Source organism: Mchenga conophoros, linkage group LG23 (genome assembly GCF_057382185.1).
Source record: "Mchenga conophoros isolate Kocher_MC1m ecotype Shallow Benthic linkage group LG23, M_conophoros_male_GT1.1, whole genome shotgun sequence".
Classification (NCBI taxonomy): domain Eukaryota; kingdom Metazoa; phylum Chordata; class Actinopteri; order Cichliformes; family Cichlidae; genus Mchenga; species Mchenga conophoros.
In genome coordinates, this window is record NC_140547.1 from 2,248,773 (window position 1) to 2,262,939 (window position 14,167).

The 14,167-nt window shown below is 42.9% G+C and overlaps 1 protein-coding gene across 2 annotated transcripts in view; it reads right to left on the bottom strand.

The window, feature by feature from the left end:
- The window catches only part of qsox1 (quiescin Q6 sulfhydryl oxidase 1), a 25,067-nt gene continuing 10,900 nt past the window's right edge, over positions 1 to 14,167 (bottom strand). For both annotated transcript variants that reach the window (XM_085264861.1, XM_085264860.1), the window contains 5 exons: positions 10,137 to 10,259; positions 8,588 to 8,723; positions 7,385 to 7,561; positions 2,799 to 2,960; positions 1 to 2,461 (listed from right to left, as the gene is read on the bottom strand). In XM_085264861.1, the coding sequence (XP_085120987.1) occupies positions 1,635 to 2,461; positions 2,799 to 2,960; positions 7,385 to 7,561; positions 8,588 to 8,723; positions 10,137 to 10,259 (1,425 nt within the window). In that variant the 3' untranslated portion in view covers positions 1 to 1,634. The remainder of the gene's footprint in view (positions 2,462 to 2,798; positions 2,961 to 7,384; positions 7,562 to 8,587; positions 8,724 to 10,136; positions 10,260 to 14,167) is intronic.

Genomic DNA, 14,167 nt, shown 5'->3' on the forward strand with positions numbered 1-14,167 from the left:
TCGTTATCAAAAATAATTTTATTGATTCAGACCAAAGCAAATGGAAACATCGAAGAAGAGCAGCGCTTCATCATTCATGGACCCCAGCCAAGAAAACAAAAACAAAACAAATCCCGATTAATCCAAATCCTCGTCCAGTGTGAACATATTCCTCACTCCACTTCAAGAACCAGAGTGGCTATTACGTGGACTCAGTGTGATGTAATATTCAAAGACATCATGTCAAGCTCAAGTGTAATTTGGACCAATGCAGCTCATCTGCTTCTCTCTGGTCGAGTCACAGTTTTCAGCAATAATTTAAGATTCAACACGACTGCTCTGAATCACTCAAAGTTCATTTAACCGTTAGTGCGTTAAAATTCACAAAATTGAGACTGAAATGAAAAAGCAACCAAAACAAACGTAATGTGACTAAATTCTCAGCCACACAACACCGTTAAGGAGGGAATCTGACAGAAAACAGTAACAAAAGCAGTAAATTTAAAAATCCACCAAAAGTGAAAGAAAACCAAACACAGCTGAAACTTATTAGACCACCCAGTACAGCTTTATGCCATAACTAACAGTATTAGTCATTTCCAAAATCATCTGTGTTTCTGTTAATCCGCCAGTTTGTGCAAGCTCTTGAATCAAAATGATATTGGTCCAGTCTTCCTCCCATCACCCCCAGTCAGTCTCTCTTCTCTCAGCCAGGCTCTGCCTGGGGGTTTGTTCCTGTTAAAGGGGAGTTTTTCCTTCCCACTGTCACCCATGTGCCTGCTCAGAGGGGGTTTATCTGATAGGTGGGGTTCTCTCTGTACTATTGTAGAGTCTTTACCTTTATAATATCAAGCACCTTGAAGTGACTTGTGATTTGGTGCTATATAAATAAAAATGAACTGAAAATAAACTCATTGTCATGTGAATTTTCAGATTTACCATTTTACAAACAAAAATACAATAATAAGATAATAAAGCACATTTTCCAATCAAGACACCAAATTAAAGCTATTTGCTTGAATTCCTGCAGAAAAAAAAATGTTTTGGTGGTTTGATGCTTTACCCGATTAATTTCTGACTCCTCTCTGAGTCCACTGTCGGCTCAAATTTGGGATTAAAAATGTGAATTTAGTTTATTTTGCCTAATAAATGACAGCTGTTAGCTATAAACAAGCTTTTTGACACATTTCTAAAACATTTGTGTTTTCTTGTTTTTGATGACAGGTGATCTAATACATTTTAAGCACTGTATCTATATCACACAGATTACAGAAAACATTTCAGCTCATACTGGGGTTTAAAGTGGTGACAAAAACTGATTTTCCTTTATTTCATGTAAATATACATCTAAACACACATTTTTCCCACAGTCAGTGTGGAAAGAATGAAATTCCCTGCAGGCTGCACGGAAAATAAAATCATGACTGTCCTGATTTTTTTAAAGTAACTTGCTAACTTTCCCTTCTCCTCGTCTGTAGTTGGACAGAAAATAGTGAAATTCACAGTAAAATGTGTCACTGCAGGTAACATTTAACTGGACAGTTATGGAGGGCAGCATTTTATATTTGTGTGCAGTGCGCTCAAACTTAGGAGACATTAACCAAATGAATGTTAATCTTTGTTATGACTCAGGTGAAATTAGCACACATGTTGGCTCAGGGGACGGAGATTTTAGGCCGCCGTCGTCTGAGGCGGTTTTTGAAGAAAAGGTACATGACCAGAAGACACAGGGAGGACAGGAAATAAAGGAAGACACACAAGCTGATGTCCACTTTCGAGAAACCAATGGTCAACACGGACATCAAGCGTCCCTTGTGCCTCAGCTCAGCCTCCTGACCAAAGTACTGGCCCGCCACGTCTCGCTTCTGCAGCCGCTTCCTTGGCCGCGCAAAATCCAGATCAAAGCCTGCATCCACTGGTTCCAGACCCACCATCCCCAACCCTGCGCCCAGCTCCATGCCGAGCCCAAACACCGGCCCGGGCTCCTGCTCTTCCTTTCTCTGCAGGCTGCGTCGTTTGACTCGGGTGGAGGTAGCCATCTGCAGCGCCTTGGCCTTGTAGTGCTGGTTGACAAACGAGTCGAGATCCACAATGTCCTCCTGCGGGTCTCTCCTCATTCTCACAAAGCTCGGTCTCCTCCGAGCCTGCTGCCGGCCACGACCCAGCTCCATTTCAGGCTTGGCCCAAGGCGTTGGCTCAGACGATCTTCCTACCATGTCACCTGCTAGTCCATCCTCTTCATCTTCCTCTTCTTCCTCTGCTGCCGTTTCATCCTGTGGGCCTTCTTCCTCTTCCTCCACCTCCCCGCCTTTTTCTTCCTCTTCCTCCTGCTCAGTGGGTTCTGTTTCCAGAGGATGTTTTCTGAAGTCCAAGGCCTCCCTGGCTCTTCTCTCTGCGTGTCTCTCAGCTATGTGAACGACCTGCTGGCTGGCATGTTTCTCCCTCTGTTTTTCCAAAATCTGGCTTTCACTCTCCAGGTAGTCTGATGGGAAAAGGGCAACAAACCCAAAACAAATAAAACATACGTGGTTCTCCCTTCACCAACTTTCCAAAAATTACACTCTATGAATCTAGGACCAAATCTTCTCAGAATCTTAAGATACACAGTTACTAGTTTACACTTAGAAATTTAGCAGTCAGTCATTAAATGCATTAAAAATTCAATTAGTAAACAATGCTGCTTCATATATGTGTAACAGGCATCCAGGTACTGATGAACAGGTACAACATTTTTTTTTTAATTTATGTTTGGATCAGTCTAATTTTGACCTCCCAGTTTGGTAAAGTTCTTGAAGTTCATAAAATGTTTTCAGTCAAACCTGTGAGGATTCTGTCGGAGGAGAAGTAGGTCAACAGGAACTTGAGAACCTCCGTCAGGTTCCACGTGTGCTCCCCGTTGTCCTTTACTGCATGGCAGGCTGAACACATGTCGGGCGGAGGCCACTGGATCTTTGGAAATTGAGGATCTTCACTCAAAGCACCTGCAAAAGAAACAGGGTGAGCAGATCGCACAGTGGAGTTTTAAGCACTTTGTAACTGGGAGAATATCAAACGTGCAACAACAGACAGGAAATCAGGATCAACTATCACTGCAGGTTACATGCACCTCACTGTCAGAGGCCTCAGAAGTAAACTTCACATCTTCCTTCTACATTTATGACCATTTCATTCAGAAAGATGTCCTACACTTTATTACTGATATCCTTTTTATCCCTTTTACAACAAAGAGAAATCTTACAGTTAACGTTACAATGTTACCATGAAAACAGACTTTTTCTGTATTCACACTGCTGACAGAACTCAAGCATTCAAGAGATTTTTAAAAAACAAATGCAGACCGTCTCAGTGGTTTCTTTCACAGCCTCAGAGTCACACTAACAAACTCAGAGACTGTCTGTGGCAGATGAAGCGACTTCCAGTCAGATGCTTCTTCTATTGTTGGTGCACGCTGACAGCAGGATGTAAGTGCTTTGAGGACTGGATGCAATCTGCGCTGAACCCATTTGATCTTGTCACAGTGCTCGTAAAAACTAAGTGCCTATATGCATATGTGTATGTATGTATTTAAGAGTCTATATGTAAATCATCTGTCTGGGTGTGTGTGCATGTAATCTATGGATTGATACTTTTGTGTGCACTTGTGTGCGCGCTCGTATGACAGGGTCTAACAATGATCAATGGGCTTCTGGGATGTCCCAGTGGGAGGGATGGTGAGATAATAGATGTGGCCAAAGTGGACAGCATCCCCACTCATACGCGCACCCACCCGCCCACTCACACACACACACCCACCCTGTTTTCAGGCACCTTGGTGCTCTGAACCACCTGTCTTGTCCCTTTACACCCCTTTGAAAGCAAAGTCCAATCTCCAAATTGAACATGAGACCAAGAGCAGCCTCAGCGGGGAGCTGCCCTTCTAATGAATTAGAAACTTTCTCCTTTAACGTGCTTTCTTTTATGTAGCCGCTGCCCACCAACGCCGCTCATCGCTCACACATCACTCGGCCTTTGTATGCTTGCAAACACACTGGCAGAAGACACGTACACCCACACACAGGGCAGCATCTAGTAATGAATTGCTTGTTGTCACCAGCAGGCCATTGTGTGTCTGAGTGTGTGTGTGTTGGTTTGTGTTGGAGAAAAGAAGGGCGGGGGGGGGGGGGGGGGGGGGGGGGGGGGTGCAGAGCAGCAGGTCTGTCACTTTACAGGACTGTCAATTTACATCCTCCTGCAGCACCACCACCACCACCTCTACTCCCCCTTCTCTCCACTGCTCAAGATTAATCTCAGTCATATGCATGGGTGTTTGTACTCTGCATACAGTACTTTACATAAAGGATACATCAATTTTACTGTGTGCTGAATGGGTGGCTGTGTGTGAGTGAGAGTGAAGGGGGGCTTTTAAACATTTCAGCAGGTGAGGGTGCACGTGCACATACATCCAGTATGCCTTGCATCTCCTTCCTTAGTCTAATCAGCTCGCCACGTTTGCAGCCAGGGTGACTTTAGCCACAGTAGCCATATCCAGATTGCCACAATAGCCCGTCACAGAGATGTCATCACTGCCAGGCATACATATTCATCAGGTATAAATATGTATTGTTCAGCACGTCAAACTAGCTTCTTCAGCAATAATCCTGCAACCACACATGCTATGCCAGCAGCATGGGGTGCAGGGGTGTGAGTGAAGGGGGCTAATAGTCAAGATTTCATGCTTATTTAAATAATTGGAGAGGAAAAACTCATTTAGGGATTGTTTATTGTATATCAGAGTTTCTGCTGGGGTTGGATAATAAATATCAATATTTCTTGTTTTAATTGAAAAGTGTGAACATGTAGCCCGATTCATTCAGGTGACACGTGCTCTTTATGGAACTACTTTCTGACTTTTGCTAATTTTAGATCATTTCATAGCAAAGTTTTTATGCAATCTATACTTTTATTATGAAATTCTCTCATTACCTGGAAAGATTTTATTGGACAAATATTTTTGGGAAAAGAAAATGTTGCTGAAAAAGTTTAACTTGACATTTTTATTTATTATTTGCTTATTTGTTTGCAATAGCTGCATGTTTGAGTTAGTTTATGCTATTTAACCAAGCTGTCGTCCTGTGTGTGTGCGCGTTATGTTTACTGGGACGTGCACAACAAGCAGATTCTGATTTGACATGCACTTGTGATTTTGTTTAAAGGGTCACATTTACAGCAAACCTCAGTAGTATTGATGCATCTTGAATAGATTGTGTGGATCAAGAAAAAGCAAACGCGAAAACACCAACGTTTCAGATAAAGGACGTAGCTGTGCTCGCACAATGTCCGGGTAACGACGCGTTAACAAAAACAGAAACTACACAGAAGCAATAGTGATGGTTTTAATAAATCAGGAACATTTTTATGCATCATTCGTTGTTTGTTTTTTTCTCCATTTGATCTTACTGTTAAAAAAAAAGTGCGATATAATTTTAGGGGAACCATCCACAACCAACAAAAACATCCCAGGAGGCAGCTGGAGCCGCTGCAGCAGCAGTGCTCTTCCATCTGTAGAAATGTGAATCAGTCTCAGCTGTTGACAAGCAGCAACAGGACTGAGCTGCCACCAGTCTTAATTCTGCCCGTGCAAGAAGGCCGAGGGCCCTGGGGCCTCTTTGTTGCCAGCTAAATTAATTGTTGGGCTGCTTTACAAATAGCTGCTCTTTCATGCATGGCTGCTTCTGAAAGGAGGGGCGGGGAGGCCTGCTAAAGAGCTCCACTTTAGGCAAAGAGGAGGGGAGGGGTTGAGTGGATGGAGCGCGCTTTCCTCGGGGAGACGCCGCCACTCACTGCAGCAAACGCTGCCAAACCCTCGGCTCCTCCCTCGCTCTCCCCTCCTGATTCGCCCGATTTAACCTCAGTGCCCCCCCCGGCGACAACTTAACCCATACAGAGGAAAAAGGGGAGGAAAAAAAAGGAAGTGTGTGTGGCTTGTGTCATGGTGTTTGCCACCTGCTGTCGCACATTACCCTGGGAATTGTACGCAAAGCGGGCCGGCTCCTGGGGGACGCATCCTGTGAGGATGCTGCACTATTACTTGTCAAGCAGAGGATATGAGTCCCAGGGGATGGTGAGTGGAAAGAGTGTAAGCTACAGAAGAGGAAAGATGGATGCATGAAGGGGGAGGTTAGATGGTGTTTAACTGTCTGAGGAGCCGCGGGGACGGTGTACTGCTGGCCTCTGCTGCTGAGGACACAAGCTGTCCCTCAGATAGAAGAGGGGGCAGTCACAGAAACACAAACAAAAGGCAGTGATTTAACAAAGTAGGCTGTTAATGACCACGCCACGCCTAATAAAATCAGGAACACAGAAGAGGGAGGAGAGACACTCTGTTTAGCACTCGTGCCTGATGTGAAGAGAGGAATTTGCTGACAGAGCACAGCGAAAACTAAAAGATTATATTTAGAAAGCTGAACCGAGAAGGACGGACAAACCTGGAAATACAGAGAAAGTTATGTTCAACATTAGATATGGATTTGATTTGTAGGCAGCAGTAAAAGATATTACTTGATTAAGCAGAATATAAAACCATAATCTGGCATGGATTATGAATGAGGAAGGGCCATTCAGACAACAGTGGGGGTACACTGGGTGTGAGAGAATGGGAGATGGCGGGGGGGGGGGGTCAGGAGAAAATGGGCGAGGTGGAAGCAGATGATACTTGGAGGGCTAAGACGTGGTGACAGCTGGTGTCTGATCTGAGGATCCATCCTTCCTCCCCTCAGCCTCTTTTAGTCATATTACAGAGACTAACTGGACACACACACACACACACACACACACACACACACACACACACGAAGAAAGAGGCAAGTATGTGATGGGAAAAGTGGGATGGAGTAAAGTTTAAAAGAGACTTACTTTGATCTAACGTACATTATTGCAGAAGCAGCAACAAACCATCAATTTATTTTTAATCACTGATTAATCCATGTGGTCCAGTAATGAAAAATGCAAATATAATGCAACAAGTGCAACATCTTAAATGTGCTTGTTTGTCAGATAAACCACCTGAACGTTTCATTTTATCATCTCCATATTTAAACAAATAAACTGGTTTTTCAGTTTTTCACACACATCTCTTAAACATTACGTCACCAGTTTAAACACTGGTGGCTTGGACTGCATTTCTCATCTTTTTTTAAATTGTGGGTTTCATACAACTTGGCTTTCTGTTAGTTTATCTAATATTTGTGAAACCATGCTCGCTTTGGCGTGACTCACACTTTTATTTAAAGCCGTGTTACTGTATGTTAGTTTAAGTTAGTTCCACGATAGAAGATCAGAGACATTTTAACATCATTAAAGTTTGAGAGCTGAAAGAGGGAAAAGAAGATTCTACAAAGAAGCGACAGATGACCGAGCCAACTCCTACCTGCCAGTCTGTTGTTGACCACGTTGTGTCTGGACCACAACCACAAGACTGCTGTGGGCAGTGATGTCACCTGCTCCAGAGTCTCTGCTGCCATGTTCTCAAAGTGTCCCGCACACTCCCTGCAGCCAAAGAAGTTGTGGACGTAGCTTCTCATCGCACGCAGCACCTCTTGAGGATCTGAAGGGGAAAAGCAGAGCAGTGCACAATCCTTTAAAATACATTACAATACGTTTAAATTCAACTTTACTGTAGCAATTATTAAATCTGTCATTTCCTCCAAAGTCGCTCACAATCACAGGCACATCTAAATGAGGTCACAGCTGCAGAAACGTACCTGAGCATGCACCTCCTGAAGGTGTGCCAGTGGCAGCGAGGATCCAGCACCCGCTGGATTCCCACGATTACGTAGGAGTCACCCAGAGCTGGGTTAACCCCCATATTGAGATGAATGGGATAATGCAATCTGGAGATTAAAGGCCGTTAACGCTCTATGTGAATGGTGGCCCGGCTGTTGTCTCAGGACTCCAGCAGCCCGCAAACATATTTCCCTTTAGCCGTTTGCTTTTGTCCTCAGCTTAGCAGATCCTTTAGATGTTCACCAATCAGCTGGTGAGAGCACGGACAGGAGCTTTGAGCCCTTTATGAAAATAACGATAGGCCTGTGGAACACACCTTTGATACTGTACGGGTGTATGCAGATATGGATAAATGATGTTTTCTCTGATAGTCAGAAGTGTGTGTTAGTGTGTATGCATGCGCCTTTTAAGCCGTGGTGGTCTGCGGTGGGCCAGATGGACACCATTTTTGGCCAGTCCATCTGCAGGTCACATAATGGTCTGTAAACCTGGGGATTAACCTCGGTGTGGATGTATCTGAGTGTGCCTGTCTCTGTGCGTACTGAAGGGAGATTAACGTCCCTGCCAGGAGCGGAGCCTCTGGTCATCTGCCTCCTATTTTTATTAACCACTCACATTCCACTAATCTACAATAATCCCTTTTCACACAAACAATTAGGCTCAATTTGAACTGTTAAAAATAAAAATATAAACTAACTCATCTCTGTCAGATCAGGTCACTGTTGGGAAGGAAAAAGGCCAAACCAGAGCTCATGTGTTTACAAAGCTCTCTCATCCTCAGTCTTCCACTGCATTTTTGACCTCTCAATGACCTTTTAATTCATTGCAACACAAACTGTGTTTGTACCTGAGCCTTTGCTGTTAGCTTGAACAGTAAGAACATGGAAGAGAGTCCACACCCCACAGGGATAACGTCTGAAGTGGGGCTGTGAACCCTGGCAGCCCACCCACCTCACGCCGTCTGGCAGCGTCGAGTTTGGAGACTGAGAGAAACAAAAAGAAAAACAGAAGAAAAATCAAATTACCGGTAAATGTGAAGTAAGGACAGGAAACAAACAAGCTAAATAAAGGAAATCACATTTTCTTTCTCGTTGTTTTAAAATAAAGCAGGAGGCCTAATTTATCATAAACCTGCACGCTGACCTCTTACTCCAGTGAACATGAGATCTGCTGCATCTCTGCACAAACCCCTGCAAACACCTCTGCACAGGCCTGACTCTGCAGATGAAAACGGACCTGAACAAATGATTACTTAACCTCGTGTGGTCACTAGAGCTTCTTGGCAAACGCTATTCAGCTTTTTAGGAAATGTGGGGGGGGTTTCAACAAAAGGGAGACCCATTTTATGATTCTTCAAAGGAAAGAAAGTGTCTTAGTGTTCAGAGAAGCTGGAAAGTATCACCAGGCTTTTCCTCTAAATGAGACAAAACTCTAAAAGTAAAGAGTCTCTCCAGTATCTCGAGATCCGTTCAACTTAATGAAAGCAGCTGCGTGGAGTTTCCTGATCAATGGGAAGTCAATCTCAGGTTAATGGCTCAGCCGTCCACTAATGAACAGAAGCTATCTGCATCTCTAACCACGAGCCACAGTTGAATTCAACAACATATTTTCTCTGACATAAAGTCGTTGCGCTCATTGCACTGCACTGCCATCACTGGCTTGATTGACAGGGTTACTCAGATGTCAATAGTAAAGATTTGGTGCAGAGTCCATTTCCTCCGAGGCGGAGTCTATTCATACCTTCCCATTGATTCATTGATCCATTGATTTGCCTGCTAAAAGCTAATGATGTAAGTAAGTGAGTCTTTCAATTTGTGAGCGGCTGTACGCCGGAGGCACGCGGGCTTCATTCCAAAGACAACAGCACATAGATTTCCAGCTGCATGCGCTAGCACAGAGACAAGCGCAAAGCAGATATGGCAACATCTGGATGCTCATCTTTAAGAGTATTTTTCTACCCCTAAACTTGTACAGAAGGTTTTTTTTAAGATGTATTTTTATGCCCATTTTGGCATTTCTTTGACAAATTATTGTGCTGCCTCTGAACTGATTAAGTGTCCAGACTGACAAGTGACCTTGTGGCTAAGCAGAACGACGAGGCTACTCCCAGCCAGACGCTCGGACATCAGTCTGGGTGTATTTTGTGATGACCTGCCCTCTGTTCTCCCTGCAGCTGCTCATCTGTCTGCTACTCTCTCCTCTCCCTTCCTTCCATTGGCTGCTTTGGCTCTGTTTGCATTTATGTACTTTCTAAATGTAGTCTGCAAACTACAAACTATTTTTGAAACCAGTGAATGCCACAGACATAAACAACGTTACTACAAATGATTCGGATGCACCAAATTCATTTTAATAATAATAATAATAATGTATAATTTGTCCCTGTCAGAGCTCACCTGTGCATCATTTTCCAGTTTTTCTTTAAATGCTTCGTATGAAATGCGATCTCCAGTCTGCTTCTGTAGCCAGGAGTTTAAATCCTTCAGCAGGTTCGTCACTATAGGACGGCCTGGGAAGTACTAAGGAAGAACAAAGCACAACATATTCATGGTTCGCAATACAAACAAGGAAAACATCTCTACTGAGTTCCAGTAAACAGACTAGAAAATGAAGGGCATTTTGGGGAACAGTTGCAGGTTTGAATCCGTCGATTCATTACTGGAATAAGAGACATATCACCAGTGTTGGTCAAGTTACTTAAAAAGTAATCAGTAACTAATTACTGATTACTTCCCCCAAAAAGTAATCCCGTTACTTTACTGATTACTTATTTTCAAAAGTAATTAATTACTTAGTTACTTTTTAAAAACACAATTTACAACCTGAGTAGGTGATAAAGTGATAGATCTTTCAGCCCAATTCTACTTTTTCTGCATAATCCATCATACAAAATGTAATCAGATGGAAAAGTCTCTTTTTAAAACTTGTTTTATTAGTTTTAATCTTTTAACTTTATGCATCAAGCAAAAATTTAATTATCTGCAACATTCTCTGACTGGAATAAATTAGTTTAACATTTAAACCTATTTTCTGCACATTCCAGCACATAAAATAAAATATTTTGTGTGTTTACACTCAGTCTTTCAAATAGATGCAAGTAAAACACAGCAGAAAATAAATAAAGTCAAAGACTCAGCGGTCCTGTTGCTCTATTTTCACCTGTAAAGCAGGAGTGGGGCAGGCGGAGGTTTACCCTGGTGCAGGTGTGCCGCGGTCAGTGGAAGAATCCGCGAGTTTCTCTGTGAGTTTCCCATTACGTTGTAGCTACTCGGTGCTTGTTTGGAAGTTTAGGGGTTTTTTCGCTGTAAAAAGAAGTTTTCTTCCCACGCACAGCGGACACTAATGTTTTTGTCACTTTTTATGGAATCTAACTCAAAGTAAGGTCAGTGCTTCCACGCTTTAAACGCTGCACGCTCATACTCTCTCTGCACTCGATATGTGATCCACTGTTGATCTGCACACAGCTGTTGTCACGAACGTTGCACTCGCTTACGTCACTGTCTTGAGACGTTCTCGCCAAAAAAAATCAAAAAATCAAAAAAAATCACGGTTTTAGTAACGCAGCAACGCAGCGTTCCTACGGGAAAGTAACGGTAATCTAATTACCATTTTTGCAATAGTAATCCCTTACTTTACTCGTTAGTTGAAAAAAAGTAATCCGATTACAGTAACGCGTTACCGCCCATCTCTGCTCCTCACTCAGGCTGTCACTGTATATGTAGTTCGAGAACCAGAAATCTCATTTCATGCATGTCACTCACTCTAATTACATTTGTGTTGTTAGACTGCAGTGTAGATTACATTAATGCAATAATGATTCCAGCTGAAATTTAATTGCTTGCACAAAGTTTCTACAACTAATTTAATTCATGTTATGAGCTAAACATGCAACTTAAACTAGAGCCAGAAGAATCCATCTTAAATGAAACATTTGTTTGTATCCATTACATCCAATTCAGCCTGATTCATTAGAACCCAACTCCTGAACATGTTTCTGATAGAGCCACTCACCAGCCAAAACATGTTTTCAAATCAACATCTCAGTTTCAACCAGCAGTAGAAATCCTGCAAAGGTCCGAGCAGCGCTTCTGAATAATACCTCCAGATCATTAGGATTATTGGAAGTCATTGCATGCATGCCTAAATGATGCAGTTTGATGGAAAACACTGCGGGCTTCCCATTTACGTCAAATTTAGTTTTTTGCTGATTACCTTGAAATCTCCAAACACCCTGTACGGCCCCCAGACCCCCCAGAGAGCTGCTACATGTCCAGGTTTAAAACAAAGGGGGAGCACGCAGTCGTGGTTTTAGCCTCAGTGATTAGATTTACTTTTAGAGCAAACCACTTTTATCTCTGTTTAAAAAGAATAAAAGAAGTTTGGCTTTTTTAAAGATAACATTTTTACACCATCTTTAATTATTACATGTCTACTTATAAAAACACCCTGTAGCTCTGGTTTAGAAAGAAGCTACGGAAAGAAAAAATAATGTAGTGATGAAGATGTGACGACACGGGTCTTGAGGCTTCTTCGAAACGCACGTCTTCACCCGGGTAGAACATTTGTTTCCTAATATTTTACAAAAGATTGTGGTTTAAGGTTTGTTCCTGCTCAGCACCTTTAAAGAATTTCAGTAAATGTGACAAAAGCCAAGCTTGAGCTTCTTCATTCATTAAGATCCATTTCCTAAGCCACTAACAACCACTTAGGTGTTCCTCACTCGGGCTTTCTCCTGTTGTACATTTACTCCTCACGTCACCTTGGCAACAGGCACAGCTGTAAAGAAACGTGACACTGTAACTAGCAAAGTGGGTAAACGAAGCGGGAGAGGAAATCCAGCTGATGGGTGTCTGAGACCAGTGATGACAGCCTTAAGACACACACAGAAAACACGTCTGCCCGGTGACTGTCAGACAGACAAGACCGCTTTAATAAACTTTGGCTTAATGTGCTTCCTATTCTTACATTAAGCCTCTCTCTGGAATAGGTTATGATAACGTCTCGTTTCTCAGAAACAGACACAGCAAGTAAAGCTTTTTTCCACAACTTATCCCGTTTTTACGAACGCACTGGGCCTCTGGAAGCAATACGAGGCAAGAACAACAAAGCAGGGGAGGATGTGTTCATGGGAACACGCCTGCATATAAACACACACTGATCTGTGCGTTACTCCCACTTCATCAGACCTGCTGCGATGTGCTAAGAGTCCTGCTCCAACACATGTGTCCCTTACATAAAGCACTAATAACTGAGCACAACCTTCCACTATACTTTTTTCATAATCCATTAATAGACAAGTTGACTGAGTATACAGAGGTAAACGGAGGGTTTTCTGCAGTTTCAGAGTTACTTGTTAAGTAATTTATTGGTGTTCATGAAACTCAGATCTCCAGCTCAAATAAAAAGCTGACATCATGCGCAGGTTTGACTGACTTATAAATATATAATTACAAATAAAGAAACCAGATGAATCCTGTAGCCTGACAGCTTTGAGCGGACCGACCGACTCACCAAGCCCCGCCTCCATACACACGTACACAAAGTTGGAAAGTTGGGATGTGAAGAGCAGCACAAAGGCTGTTTGCTGCTCCGGAGGCACAGTGATAATAGGTTTAGGTGTGGATCCGAGGTCTGAATGCCAACTGGTTGGAAAAGCTCATTAAACAGCCATATGAATTTAACCAGAGGAGAAAAGGCAGATGTTTTCCACTAATGCGTTTAGGTCAGCATCACCAAGCAGCCCTATTCATGAGCTGTGCAGGTTCGGTAATCGTGTGAAAAGAAAATTTAAAAAGGAGAAAAAAGAGACTCAGACGGTTTCGGTTTGCTCACATTGATCTAAATAAAGCTTCATCCTGCCTGCCTGGTTCACAATCAGTCAGTTTTCACCAACAGCTGCTTAAAGTAATGCAGGCAACACCGCAGCATTTAACAAGTTTCCTTGTTTAAAAAATGTGTTAATTATTAAACTAAAATGTCATTGTGTGCTTTTTCTTTTTCACAGCAACAGTAGGCTGGCATCAGGAGAAATTATACTGGCAATATATTAACAAAATAAAACCATTCAGCTGACAGGACGATTAAAATGATTCATTTATGGATGAAATTCTGAATGAGGGACGCCTGCTGATTATTGATTTTCTTTTGCTACTACTTTTATGATCTCTGCATCTCTCTGCTCCAGAGATCTTCATCTGTATCTGTCGCTGTATCTGCACAATGTGCACAAACACTTCACCCCCTCCTGCACCCATCCCAGTTGGACCATGACAATCCCATTCACCCTGGCAATATGTCATTCCTGATCCGATTAGTATCAGCAGCACTTGAGAAACCGCAAGCTCCTTGTGGTGAGGGTCCTGAGAGGGAGGCATCTGTTGGCTCTAACAGGGGAGACCAGGCCAGGCCGGGGGTGGAAGCCAGGGGT